The following is a 13,182-nucleotide window of genomic DNA, read 5'->3' on the forward strand; positions in this document are numbered from 1 at the left end:
AAGGTCCAGATTGGAAACCCTCATTGTAATTCCATGTATAAATTGAGTACTACTGCCTTTTTCAGACGACTCAACATTCATTCACACAAGCTAGCTTCTTCCTGCTTACTTCAAGATCATCAGCAATGGCTAGCAGTACTACTCTCATTCGTCTACTCGTAATCTTGCTAGGGTTTTCTCACCTCATCTGCTTCAATGCTGTCCCAGTTACAAGTAATAATCTTAAACCAACTTTTCACATTCTCTTTCTTCTTCTACTTCCATCTTCTTCTGACTTGTTACTTTTTCTTGCAGGAATCGGAGGCCTAAAGCATATCGGACCTGAAGTTCATCAAACCGTTGCAGAAAATAACAAACTGGTATTGAATTTATTGACAAAATTAAATGATAGTTTGTTTCTGTCGTGGTGAGGTTTGCCATTTTTTCTGTCACTAATGCAGTTAATCTCTATATTTGAATGCAGATAACCACAGAAATGAAATTTTATGAAAGAATGGATGTGGAGCTTAATGACTACCCGGGATCAGGGGCCAACAACCGGCACACTCCGAAGCCTCAATATGGGAGATGCGTTGATTGCTAAAGAAGAATATTTCTTGATCCAAGTATTGAATTATATGCATCTCGATTAGATTTCTCTCTTGCATGATCACTGATTTAAGTTTATTATTGGGGCTGAAATTAAAGGGGAATGACTGTAACAGTAGGAGTAGATGCATTAGGTGAAATTTGGATTAATCCATATTTCCATTTATATATATATAATATGTACCAAGAGGAGTATGGATGTTTAGAGTAGTATTAAAGTATGGATATCAGTACTGAAATGAATGTGAAAGAGCTAGCTTGTATCTATATATCTAGTTGATAAACTGGCCGGACAGTTCTTTTACAATTTTTACATGTTGCTTTCAGTCTGTGACTGTTCAAATCCTATATTTTACCTTCTAAATATAATCGGTGATTCCCTTTTACTAAGATGAGGTAATAAAAGTGAAACCAAAAATAGAAAAGATCAAAATAAATAGTTAAATACACAGTATATGTGGTGGCAAAAAGGATGAGAATTGCTTAATTTGCTCTTTGTTCTTTTTCTCTTTTGTTTCTACAGGTTGTTATTGGAGAATTAGCCAGTTCTTAGAATGTCAAATAGTTAACGAACTAGAGGTAATGGATTTAAATAAGCATGTTAGGCAAACAACCAAAAGGCAAAAGCATACCAGTCGGTCTAAATATCTCAAAGCAATATCGATCCCAAAGCAAGTGGATTAATTATTTTGTGGTAGATTCCACTTTGATTGCCACTAATTTGAACAATATTGGAAAGCTGCAAGCACAAAGTTTGTAATGGATATGAATCCATTAATTATTCAAACGTATCTATTCATAGTTCCTTGAGACAATCTAGTGTACTGGTAGGTATGAGATACCCTCATTTACAACTATTTGAACAAAAATTTACAAGTATTTGAACCAAAATTACAACATTGAGAACAAAAGTTACCATAATCATTTACACTATTTACATATAGTTAAACAAAAATTACAACATTGACAACGAATTTGTTCAAAAGCTTGTAAAAATGTCGTAAGAGGTATAATTACCATTATTAGAACTAAGATTACAACATTGACAACAAATTTGTTCAAAAAATTGTAAAATGTCGTAAGAGGTGTAATTACCATTATTAGAACTAAAATTACACAAAGTAAGACTCAAATTACAACTTTGACAACAAAATTTGTTCTCACTTTTGTAAATGTGGGTATGAGATACCCACCACTACACTAGAATTTCCCTAGTTCGTTACCCTATTTATAATATGCCACTACATAATAGCATAAATGTTGGAACTATATATACAATATATGCAGATCGATCTTAATAAACAAAAGTTAAAATATAAGCAAGTAATTAAGTTGTGAAAAATTGCACTACGATATGATTGCCTAACCAGCTTGGACAATAACCGGCCATTGTTGTGTGGTAGAGCATTCGATCTTCTTCACCCTCATCTGTATGCGCTAGGCTTCGTACGTAGTTGTCATTCTTATACAACTTTTAATTTTTGCACTTTCTTCTGTCTTCTTCTTTGATCTCTTGATACTGTCCACGTACGTAACTTTCACAATACAATGATATTGGACTAGGGAAAATTCTACAATGTGTTAACGTATGACATGCATACAATTGCCTTAAAAGTGGTAAAATGACTCCTCAAAATAGTAATATTAGTTTTCAAAGTGGTAACATGAGTCCTCAAAACAATAATATATTAGTCCTCAAAGTAGTAACATGAGTTCTTAAAGTGGTAAATTTTTTTAGTTTACCATATGAGTCCTCAAAATAGTAATATTAGTCCTCAAAGTGGTAATATGAGTTCTTAAAGTGGTAAAAATAGTTGATGTATGAGAATTGTTAACATACTATAGCTTTACCCATTGGACTAGTATAGTAAGCTTGACCCTTTTGCCTCGAGTACGTACCTAATTCCAGTTCAATCAACTGGCCGTAATTTTTCAGTGAAATCAAGCTCTCAGTATAACTGATTATAGTGCTTTTCTCCATCTTTGAAGTTGGACACTTGACGGGTTTCACTAATACATTGCCTCTAGGAGTAAGCGCCACAGGTGCTTTTTGAGGAAGAAGGAATCGTGGTCGACTGTGTTCTTGAACATCTTAGAGACAAGTCGGATGCAACGTAGGGAGTTCAGGGGCAATTTGGAAACAATGTTCATGAAGAGGATGTCTAAAAAAAAATCTAAAGAACTACAAAATTTTGGCCCCAAAAGGCAGTTTTTTTTCTTCCAATTATCTTTCATATGTCATCAAGATAATTTTTTTTTTTGGTAATTCCTTAATCTAATATGAATAGAAAAAATTAGTTCGATACAGAAATGCACTATTCTTATATCAATTTACCAATGAATGAAGTCAATTTACCTCCAAAATGAATTACTCTACTTGATATATTGGTGCACTAACTTATCATAGACAAACCCTTATAATATAGGCATAAATATCAAAATTTCACTTGAACTAGATATGATAAACATTATATAAATTTATGTGTTAAATTTAAGAGGTTAATTTCTGCAATTACAAATTTTGAACACTACTCAGGTAAGTTGAAGGAATATATATGCATCGGTCAAGTACTCATTTCTATGCCAATGAGGGTTGGCATGGATGTCAAGACACTTACTTAAATGGAAGCTCCACTCAAGTTTGAGCTCTAACATTCACAAGTCCCTCATTAGTAAGTTGCAGAGTGCTGGGATCCTGCCGTACCTATTTGATGCTGGTTAAGGTGTCAACTTTTAAAGAGTGTGAATCATCACGAGACATCCGGCAATCAAGCTTGCGGGCTTTCAAGGTAAAAAAAACCTTAAATCAACGGAATCTGACTACTCTCACATGGTAATTAGCGGTAGACTCAAATATTAATCAAGTTCCTACTGACCACAAACGGTTCATGACGGTCGTGAGGTTGTAGACTGCCTTCCCCAGTCCTGATCACCTGGTCAGTTGCTGATCAGGGATCATTTGCTCAATCACCGTCCGATTTCAATCGGACGGTTCACAACTCTCTTCTCCTCTCTCATCACTTAGCTGTGAACCGTCCGATTTGCCTTCCCCATCCAAATATCTTTGTCCAAACAAAAAAAGGTACCAATTTCTATATGGCACGGGAGAAGGTATGTCTCATTGCTAAATACTTGAAACAAAAGCACAACGACGTCGTCCAACAAATCCCCAAATTCGAATTAGGCGAGCTCTGTATCCGGCGAAATCAAAATCCCCCACTGTGCCAAACCCTAGAGTCGCGATCGAAACCTCAATCGACGTCACAGCACCGCTGTGATTCGCAGAAAGCAATCTCTGAAGGTTTAGCAAGGTAAATTTTCGGTTCCTGTATAAGCTCACTGTCGTTTTCAATATAAAAAAAAAACCCTAACATTACCAATTCGGGGTTTCCTAATTAACTTCTGATTTGCGCTGTTTCTCTTAAATTTCTGATACAAGATCTCAAATTTAACCGGAAATGGCTAACACCAAGAGAACCCAGGTCGATTGTGACGTTGATGGTGATAGTGACGTCATCAAAATCCAAAAACTGGGGAACGTGGATTCATCGCCGTCAGAACAAGCCCTGCCGGAGTTCTTGGCTTTCTCTCCGCGGCGGCCGAGAGTGGTCCTCACCCCGGATCAGTACAAGTATTGCTCCCAGGCTCTCAAGTTCTTCAAAGACAAGTTACAGAACCCTGGCCAGATCAGCCTTGAGTTTGATGAGCTATATGAGCAAGCTGTGATTGAGAAGAGTTGCAATGTGGGTCTCAGCAGTGCTAATTGGAGGAAGAATCGGTACGATGAGATCTTGCCGTTTGACGAAAACAGGGTCGTTCTGAAGGGCTCTTCCACCAGGGGAGGTGACTACATTAATGCCAGCTTTGTCACGACTAGCTCGTCTCGTTTCATTGCAACACAAGGTCCACTTCCGAATACATATGAGGATTTTTGGGAGATGGTGATCCAGTACCGGTGCCCTGTTGTCATTATGCTTACTAGATTGGATACGGGTAAATGTGGAGATTATTTTCGGGCAGAGGGTGAAAGAGAATTCGGAAATGTGTGTATTGTCACAAAGTGGATGAGAAGTAGCGAGTCTAGTGAAAGTAATTCTTCGTTAGTGCTGCGGCTTTTGGAGGTGAGGCGTAAGGCAGGGTCAGAGGAGCCGCCTGTGTCTGTGTTGCATGTTCACTATCCTGAATGGCCTGACCATGGAGTTCCCTCAGACACAAGTGATGTTCGTGAGATGTTGAAAGGATTGATATATCAAGTGGCGCCACCAGAGCTTGGGCCGGTTGTGGTCCATTGTAGTGCAGGTATTGGGAGAACCGGAACATATTGCACAATTCATGATACAATGAAGAGAATTCTTTCCGGGGATATGTCTGCTTTGGATCTTGTTGGTACAATAGCCACATTCAGGTCTCAGCGAGATGGAATGGTCGAGACGCTGAAGCAATATCGGTTCTGTTATTCTGCCATCGTCGATGAATTGGAAGACCTCATCTCAAATCATGGAGATGAGAATAATTGAGTGAATTCAGCTCAACAACAATGGAATGATTTCAGCTCAAAAGAGGTGGCTGCATCAATAGATATTACATTTCTCATTGTGATCATTTCATTCCTGGTGAATATTTTTCTTAGAGGCTTTTAGCCATTGCTAGTTTCTTATTGATTGAAGTAACTTTGTATAAACCAGTTCTATTGAAATGCCATTACTATGTAATAGGTTGGTGCTGCTTCGTTAAATGCAGCATAGTAATGAAAGATGCTTTTTCGATGTTCACGTAGCATTGCTTGGACTCCTCTCAGGCATGATGTTCTCTGCTTTCTACATGTTATGACAGATGTAGGTGTTAGTTATATGATCAAATCCCATACCAAGCCAATCAAAGAGATGGAGATCTTCATAGTCGACCGGAACTTTAACATTACTTGGTGGGAGGATTAGAACTTTTGCCTCGAGAGGATTGAATAAGAAGCATAGACCTCCATAGTCCGTACTTGATATCTTTAAAGCAAACCAAGTTACAGAATACAAATTGTACATCGTAGTTAGACATGTTCATGTTGCATCAGATGCTTGACATACTCGTATGTTTTCTCTTTTTCAATTTAATTTAAAAAACTTGGATGAAGTCGACGAAAGAATCTGTATATTTTATATAAACATCCCAGATAGAAGGGACATACAGATCCTTAAACCTATAATTCTAATGATGACAGAATTAGTCACACAATCAATCTGCCAATAAATTTCCCATGGCTTTCCAGAAACACCAAACCGAAGTGGTTTCGCTTGAACCAATCCGTAACATTTCCAGGAAATCAGGCTCCTGTAACTAATGATAGTCCAGTTATAAATCATTGATATCGGACACTCCACGCGTTTCACAAAATCACTACAACTAGTACTATGTCCTTTGAGAAAATAGGCCATATTCCCACTCGCCAGTCGCCACAACTCTCAAATGGATGCATCAAATGTCCTCTATGTCTTGCACATTTTGCACTTATATGGTATTCTCGAGCCCACTCTTTTGTATCACGATTCTTTCAACACCCATATGTCAATATGCTTTTTGCCCATACATCCACAATGGACATGTCCTCTCAAATTAATCGAGTTAAAGTCATTACCTTGGAGGGGGGGGGGGGGAGGATGAGAAGTCCAATAGAACTCCTCTTTCTTGAAGTCGAAAGAAATTATGTTGCTCTCTCTGTCTCTCCCCTTGCTTTACTCTTCGAGGAATTAGTGATCACGACACCCAATGCATGTCTCCATATGCACATGTGTTTGTGGCCAATACAAGAATTTGAGCAACCAAGTTTTTGTGAAGATGGTACTCCTTCATTATTTTGACTTGGAAAGTAATTACATTGAATACATGCATCCTAAAATACACTAAACATAATCGTAATAAATTCTCAGCAATGGTAAACTAACTTAATGTAACAATAAACCATCTTAGCAAATTGATAATAGACAACTCTAAACAAACATGTAGTTTGTCTGGCTAGCTACCACCACCAAAAATTGATGTACCGATGCATCAATGCATCTTAGAGCTTTCTGATTTCTCATATGTTAGGTACAACTGTACAACACAATTCACGCAACAGGTGACAAATTATATAATATATGAGTTCAAACCTGATTGATGCTAAATTATGTATGGAACGAACTACTAAAGACTTTATTAAAAAGGAAACCTTGAACAATAAGAATGCACATACATTTGCAAACCATATAACTATAGGAAAAACTGTTTAATCATCTCCAAGCAAGAAACTGCTTTATGAAATAAGCAGTACAGGTGATTAATTAAGTAGCAGACACAGCACTCTAGCTTTAAATTAAGTACACACATTCATTCTTTGTTAATTCTGATCTGGTGATGGAGCAATGGCAGGTGCTGAGGAAGGAGCATTGCCTTGATCGACACGCGTGAAACCGAATTTCTTGATGAGCTCCTTAGCAATAAATTGGTTAGCGCTATCCGATGGGTGGTACTCATCCCAGAACAGATATTTGCTTCTGTCTTTGCACAGTACTGATGCAGGCACACATGTTAGAGCCGGTCTTATTTTTCCGAATGAGCAGCATGGTGAGTCTGAGTTACTGAATCCTACAAAGGTTGAAGTTGAACCCCAAAAAGAAAGTTAAAAATAGAACTTCATTATCAGAATAAGAACATAGTGATGACAAGCACATTAAAATACCATATTTGCTTGGATTGATGATGATATTATTGACCACATCATAAGCATCACCAAATCTATAGCTGGAGTTGGGAAGTTTGGCGTTCAAATCGTCCATTAGCTTGCTTCCAGCTTTGTTGAAGCTGAGAGCTAAGTTGTTTGCTCTGTCTACGCAATCCCCAGACGTACTTAGAACCCTCTGTAGTGGAATACAACCCATTGGTCCTAAACCAAACACCATCAGCTGCCTTGCCCCTAAAGTATGCAATAGCTACTCAAAGAAACACATACACACAGAAGTAAGTTAGGAAATTATAATATATCATCAAGAAGCAGAAAGAAACTAGCTATAGCTTGATAAGTAGAATCAACCTGAAGTTGTGCCTTTAGTGTTTCCATCAAGTAGTCGATGAAGCTTTGATCGTTGTAATTCCAGGAATCGCTATAGACCGGCATCAAGTAATTGTTGATGAAGTCATTGCTGCCTAAAGCAACCACGTAACGAGCTCCTTGGAAGAACTTGTCTGCTGCCACTTTGCCAATTTTGCTCCTTATCAATGTTTGTGTCCCTTCAAAAAGCTCGATTTGCTTGTAGAGTGAAAGCCTTTGAATCTGCAAGAGGTTACACATAAGCAAGACCTTAGGATGGTACATGTATAAATAGATATATCTGTATATTTAGGATTGCAACTTACAAATAAGGCACCAGTTTCATTCAAGATTCCACCTCCTCCAGAAGCATAGTTCACTCCATTTTCGAGTATCATGTCTTCGGTTAAAGATGGGTCTAGATAGGCAGGGGGCCTTGGGAGACCCATGTTATCACCTTAATGAAAGAAACAAACAAGTATATTTCATCAGCATCAAAAACCAACAAAAACATGACCAGCTTTTTAAAATTATAGCCCCCAAATCCAACAAAACAGTGCTCCAGGCTCAAACTCCCTCGAGCACTACAAGTTGTGCAGCGTTAGACAGAGGTGTTACCTATAATATCAGCAACTGTACGACCATTAGAGAACCTCCCATTAGGCAATCCATTACCAAAATCGATACCATACCAGGGCAAGCTTGCTTGGGCGAGGCTCTTGCTCAAGTACATGTTGTTTCCAACATCCGAGAGAGAGTCGCCAAATATAAACTGCACCACTTTGCAGCTGTAACCATCAATTAGGATGGCAAAGATGGTCACAACCAACATTGCTACTCCCACCTTGATCTTCATGGTTCGATAGTGATCAAGCAGATATGTTGTTTAGGCCTTAATTTCCCAAGTAGAGCTAGGGAAGATTAATTTGTGTGGGATTTGAATACATGTGCAGGGATTTATATGAGTAGGGAATGTTTTCGGATTTGGGAGAAACAGAGAGGGTAGTTTAGCTTGTTGGATAAACCAACTCAACTACCTTCATTTTTGGTTACAAGTTACATACAAAGTTACAACGGTATGAGTCTGAAAATGCCGTATGTTAATCTATATGTGGAAATGTAAAGGGATTATTGTGGGTTCACCTACCCATCTAGATTTCTTGAACTGAAACATCAAGTAATTGGGAATCTCTAGCTCTTTCAACATGTTGGGCAAACCATATATATGCCTATGCCTATGGAGAATGCACGCTATACTTTGGAAGTTGAGTGATCTGCTTTCTATCAAGTAATGATCGAAGTTGAACACGCACAACATTTCCTTCCTTTTCCATCGTCCAATTATCTTCTACACAATTCTCGAACAAAAGAATTTCTCTTCTAAACAAGAATTGAAAAATTATGTTCCCTTCTTGTTTGCACCTCTTTTGCATTGTCACTAGAATAGGAGGAGATGTCTCGATTTTTGTTGAGTTTGAACGTATGACTTTTCTTCATTTAATCTTGTATTGTAATTAATTAAATCACACTGTTGTAAATACTACAATTATGTGGTTGTCCACGTAATTATTTTGGGACAACATGTAATACTCATTAGTTAGAGTCCATTATGTAAATTGAGGAAACTTGAGATTGATCCACCAAGAAACCATAAGAGTGGTCACCATGTAACCTTGGGAGTGATCACCAAGTCATCTTATGAGTGATCATCAAGTCACCATATGAGTGATCACCAAGTTAGTGTGATCATCAAGTAACTCTACCCCTATTTAAAGGGAACTAATGAGAATGAGAAGACACACCTCTTTCCCCCATCCATTATTCTCTCTTCATACTCTACTTTCTAGCAAGCAAGTTATCTCATTTTATAACACGTTATCAGCATGATAGTCTCTCATATAAACTCCCGAAGATTCAAGAGTCATATGGTGCAACTTCGTTCCGGGTAATACTCTTGATCTAGAGTTTAACTTGCTTGTTCTTTGTTGATATGGTATTCTCCATTGTTTCTTATGCCAACCCACGAGGATATGCACAATTCGAATAATGCAATCGCATCTACAACATTCATTGTGCAAGTGGGCATCAATATTCAAGTTGTTCTAGGCATCTTGCTAGACACACATATCAATGAGGTAAGTACACACTCATTATCATCTTGACTTATTACCATCCTTGTGTTTGTTTATGCTACATTTATATCCTTATTCATTTAAAGGAACTGGAAGTTCCTAATTGGTCTATCTCGAACCCGAAGATTCGAGTACTAAGCATTTGAACCCCAAGTTCAAACCACCAAAATTTAGAACACAAATTTCCTAATTGGTCCATCTCGAACCTGAAGTTTCGAGTGCTAAGCGTTTGAACCCCATGCTCAAACCACCAAAAGTTAGAACACGAATTTCCTAGTTGGTTTGTCTCGAACCCGAAGTTTCGAGTACTAAGTGTTTGACCCGAATTTCAAACCACCAAAATTCAGAACCAGAAGTTCTAATAATAAAGTCTCGAACCTGAAGCTTTGAGTACATATATGGCTTATACATATTCAAGCGTGAATATGGAAAATGGATGCTCTCAACTGAAGAAAGATGGAGAAGACATATGTCTTGTAACAATGCGACCACGCACACGATCCTTCGAGATCAAAAATCTTTCTCCAATTTAAGTTTGACAAGAGCAAAAGTGACAACCATTTCAGGTCTTGCAAACCTAATTGAAGGCTCTAGAAGAGCCCATATTTGGTTACCAATTGGTACTCAATTATCCATTCAAGAGGCATTATACTCCTCCAGATATAGAAGGAATCTGTAGAGTTTTAAAGATATACGCTTGAATGGGTACCACATAGAGACCACAAATGAGAATAATGTGGAATATCTTTGCATTACTTCCAATACTTACAGCCAAATGCATATATTGGAAATATTGGTTGCCCTCTCATTTGGTTTGTATTGTACAACCATTAAGTCAATTGAGGCATACCATGTCGTGAACCAGCAGTTCACTGATCAACATACATTTATGCTTTGGCATGACCGTTTAGGTCACCCCGGATCCACCATGACACATAGGATCATCGCAAATTCCAATGGACACCCATTGTTGAATAAGAATATTATTTTGCCAAGCAATAATCCTTGTAAAGCATGCTCACAAGGAAAGTTGATCATGAGGCCATCTTTTGCAAAGGTTAATCCAAATTCCCCATCATTTTTACAAAGAGTTTAAGGGGACATTTGTGGGCCTATCCAACCGTCTTGTAGACCATTTCGGTATTTTATGGTCATGATTGATGCTACTACAAGATGGTCACATGTAAATACCATATTTTAGAACATGCAGTTCTAATTAGTAAAACTCGAACCAGAAGTTACGAGTAAATATATGATGGAAACTTAATGTTTCCCGATTATAAGAGGACTAGAAGTTCCTCAACTTGGTATTACATGAAAATGGCCGTACAGTCTCTCTTCTTATAATTACATGTGAACCTGAAGTTCACTCCACTCTTAGAACCTGAAGCTTCTAATTGTGTAGACTCGAACCTGAAGTTTCGAGTAGATCTAGAATGAAAAAGTTCTAGTATGTGTCACCCTCGAACCTAAAGTTTCGAGTAAGTTGTTTTCAACATGAGATTGTACAATAACCTAAAGTTCTAAATCCTGACACATCCCATTTATGAAAACGTTGTGTCAACAACATAACGAGATCGTGTTCATGGTCTTTAAAGCTCTGGTAATAACAATAATCTCAGGTCTTGTAGATCTGATTGATCGATGACTTCGGAAGAGTTCATCTAGTGAGGTATAGTTGCATTATGCACCTCCAAAAGATACATATGTTGGAAGAACTTGCCATCTTATATGAGTTGTATCATAAAGCCAATTTTGACGTGACCAAATCATAACCACAAGAAGTGGAATAGTGGCAAATGAAAAGACCATATAAGTGGTGGCCAAAAATCATGGGAATGCTTTCTACATGTGAGATGGAATTAAGCATTGGGCATATATGCATGTTTTGCACTCCATACTACGGTAGATTTTTATCAAGCCACTCTGGAAGAGAAGTGACCAAAGTAAGCACTGAGATGCTTTCAACATGCTTGATATTCCATCATGTTATATTACGAGTCCTCCTTTATTTTGGCTAGGACTTCCACCATAATAATATTAAAATAGAGAAAATTTCAACTCACGTCCCCAAACTATGCTGCCAAGGCCAATTTGATACCCAAACTCTCAAAAGTATCAATGTGATACCCAAAGACTTATATTGGCATCAACGTGATACTTCCGTCAAAAATATCTAACGGGGCCGTCTGTTTGCTGACGTGGCAAACATGTGAGCCCCCCAAAAAAGGAAATTTTTAAGAACAGTACACGACAAATGGGCGACTCCGAACTTCGGTACATTATGTTTCAAACAAATCATTTTGGTACATGAATTTGAAATCTCAACCCAAAATATATACACGCCGTTACATCTCAATTAGTCAATTTAATTTTGGTCAAATTTGTAAGGGCAACTCCGTCTTTTTAAGGATTGATAGAGGAAAAAAAGAAAAAGAAAAAAAAAGATATGTGCTGAGCTGAGAAGAAGAAGAAGATTGGAGATTTTTCATGGGTTTCATTTGTTTATCCTAAATTTGTGTTCCTTCAGTATAAGAAGGCGCATATTGGGCATTTGAGTAGTACTTGCTCTCTGGGCTTACCTCTCTTTCTTGTGCTTGGGACATGATTCACTACTTGCATCTTTGGTTTCTGATTTTAATTTTGATTTTGGATCTTTGATTTTGGGAGCGCGGGAGAGGTAGAGGCCTGCGACGAGGGGGAGGAAGCGGAGGACGAGAAGCTGGAGGTCGGGATCGGAGGACTAGAAGGTGTCATAGAGCCAGTGTATAGGCTGTTGTCGCCATCTCCGGAGTCTGGTTCTTTGAGGAGGGAGGAGACCTCAGAGGATGTGTGGGGGTGGTGGAGGACTGGAGGAGAGAGCGACCGGTGGTGTGGGAGGTGTAGGAGAGGGATGGGAGGATGGCGGAAAGGAATTGGATTGCTGGTGACCTAAATTTTTTTTTTTTCCCTCCTCTTTCTGAAATCATGTGTTTGATTCTGTGTCCCAGCTGGAGATGGGAATATATCTGAGCGCTTCGAAAATCGATATGGTATCTGAAGATGGTGAGAATGATAGACTTCGATTTGGGGCTTCCTTCATACAGGGGTGGCGTTAAACCATGGAAGATGCTGCAAGGTTTTTTTTTTTTTATATCGATGCTGCAAGTCTCTATGATCTTCCTTTCAGTTCACTTAGATATCACTTTAAGAGTGCAGCCGAGTACTTTTGTTAGGTTAGCCTATATAACTGTATATTGATCTTTAAATGGCATATGTCATCTTACAATTTGTTTAAGCATGGGTGAAGTAATTAGCAAGTTCATAAAGCATTTGATTTCTACAGAGAGAGAGAGAGTCTCTGAGCATGAGTTTGCTGGGGTTGAACGGGGGCGAAAGAGAAAGAGAGTTTTTTTTTTTTTTTTT

General features: G+C 38.2%; 3 protein-coding genes across 3 annotated transcripts; 2 read left to right on the plus strand and 1 right to left on the minus strand.

Moving 5' to 3' along the window:
- On the plus strand, positions 1–917 carry LOC133746242 (uncharacterized). Its single transcript, XM_062174421.1, has 3 exons — positions 1–213; positions 295–359; positions 464–917. The coding sequence occupies exons 1-3, from the start codon at positions 126–128 to the stop codon at positions 581–583; spliced, it is 273 nt and encodes a 90-aa protein (XP_062030405.1). The 5' UTR covers positions 1–125; the 3' UTR covers positions 584–917.
- A 2,783-nt stretch (positions 918–3,700) lies between these two features.
- LOC133743252 (protein-tyrosine-phosphatase PTP1-like) lies at positions 3,701–5,360 on the plus strand. Its single transcript, XM_062171121.1, has 2 exons — positions 3,701–3,899; positions 4,028–5,360. Exon 2 carries the CDS (start codon positions 4,047–4,049, stop codon positions 5,103–5,105), a length of 1,059 nt encoding a protein of 352 aa, XP_062027105.1. The 5' UTR covers positions 3,701–3,899; positions 4,028–4,046; the 3' UTR covers positions 5,106–5,360.
- A 1,383-nt stretch (positions 5,361–6,743) lies between these two features.
- LOC133745232 (GDSL esterase/lipase At1g74460) lies at positions 6,744–8,719 on the minus strand. Its single transcript, XM_062173268.1, has 5 exons — positions 8,264–8,719; positions 7,972–8,102; positions 7,649–7,888; positions 7,298–7,547; positions 6,744–7,203 (listed from the first exon to the last, which is right to left on the minus strand). The coding sequence occupies exons 1-5, from the start codon at positions 8,499–8,501 to the stop codon at positions 6,956–6,958; spliced, it is 1,107 nt and encodes a 368-aa protein (XP_062029252.1). The 5' UTR covers positions 8,502–8,719; the 3' UTR covers positions 6,744–6,955.
- Positions 8,720–13,182: the final 4,463 nt, after the last annotated feature.

This window comes from Rosa rugosa, chromosome 4, assembly GCF_958449725.1.
Source record: "Rosa rugosa chromosome 4, drRosRugo1.1, whole genome shotgun sequence".
Lineage (NCBI taxonomy): Eukaryota > Viridiplantae > Streptophyta > Magnoliopsida > Rosales > Rosaceae > Rosa > Rosa rugosa.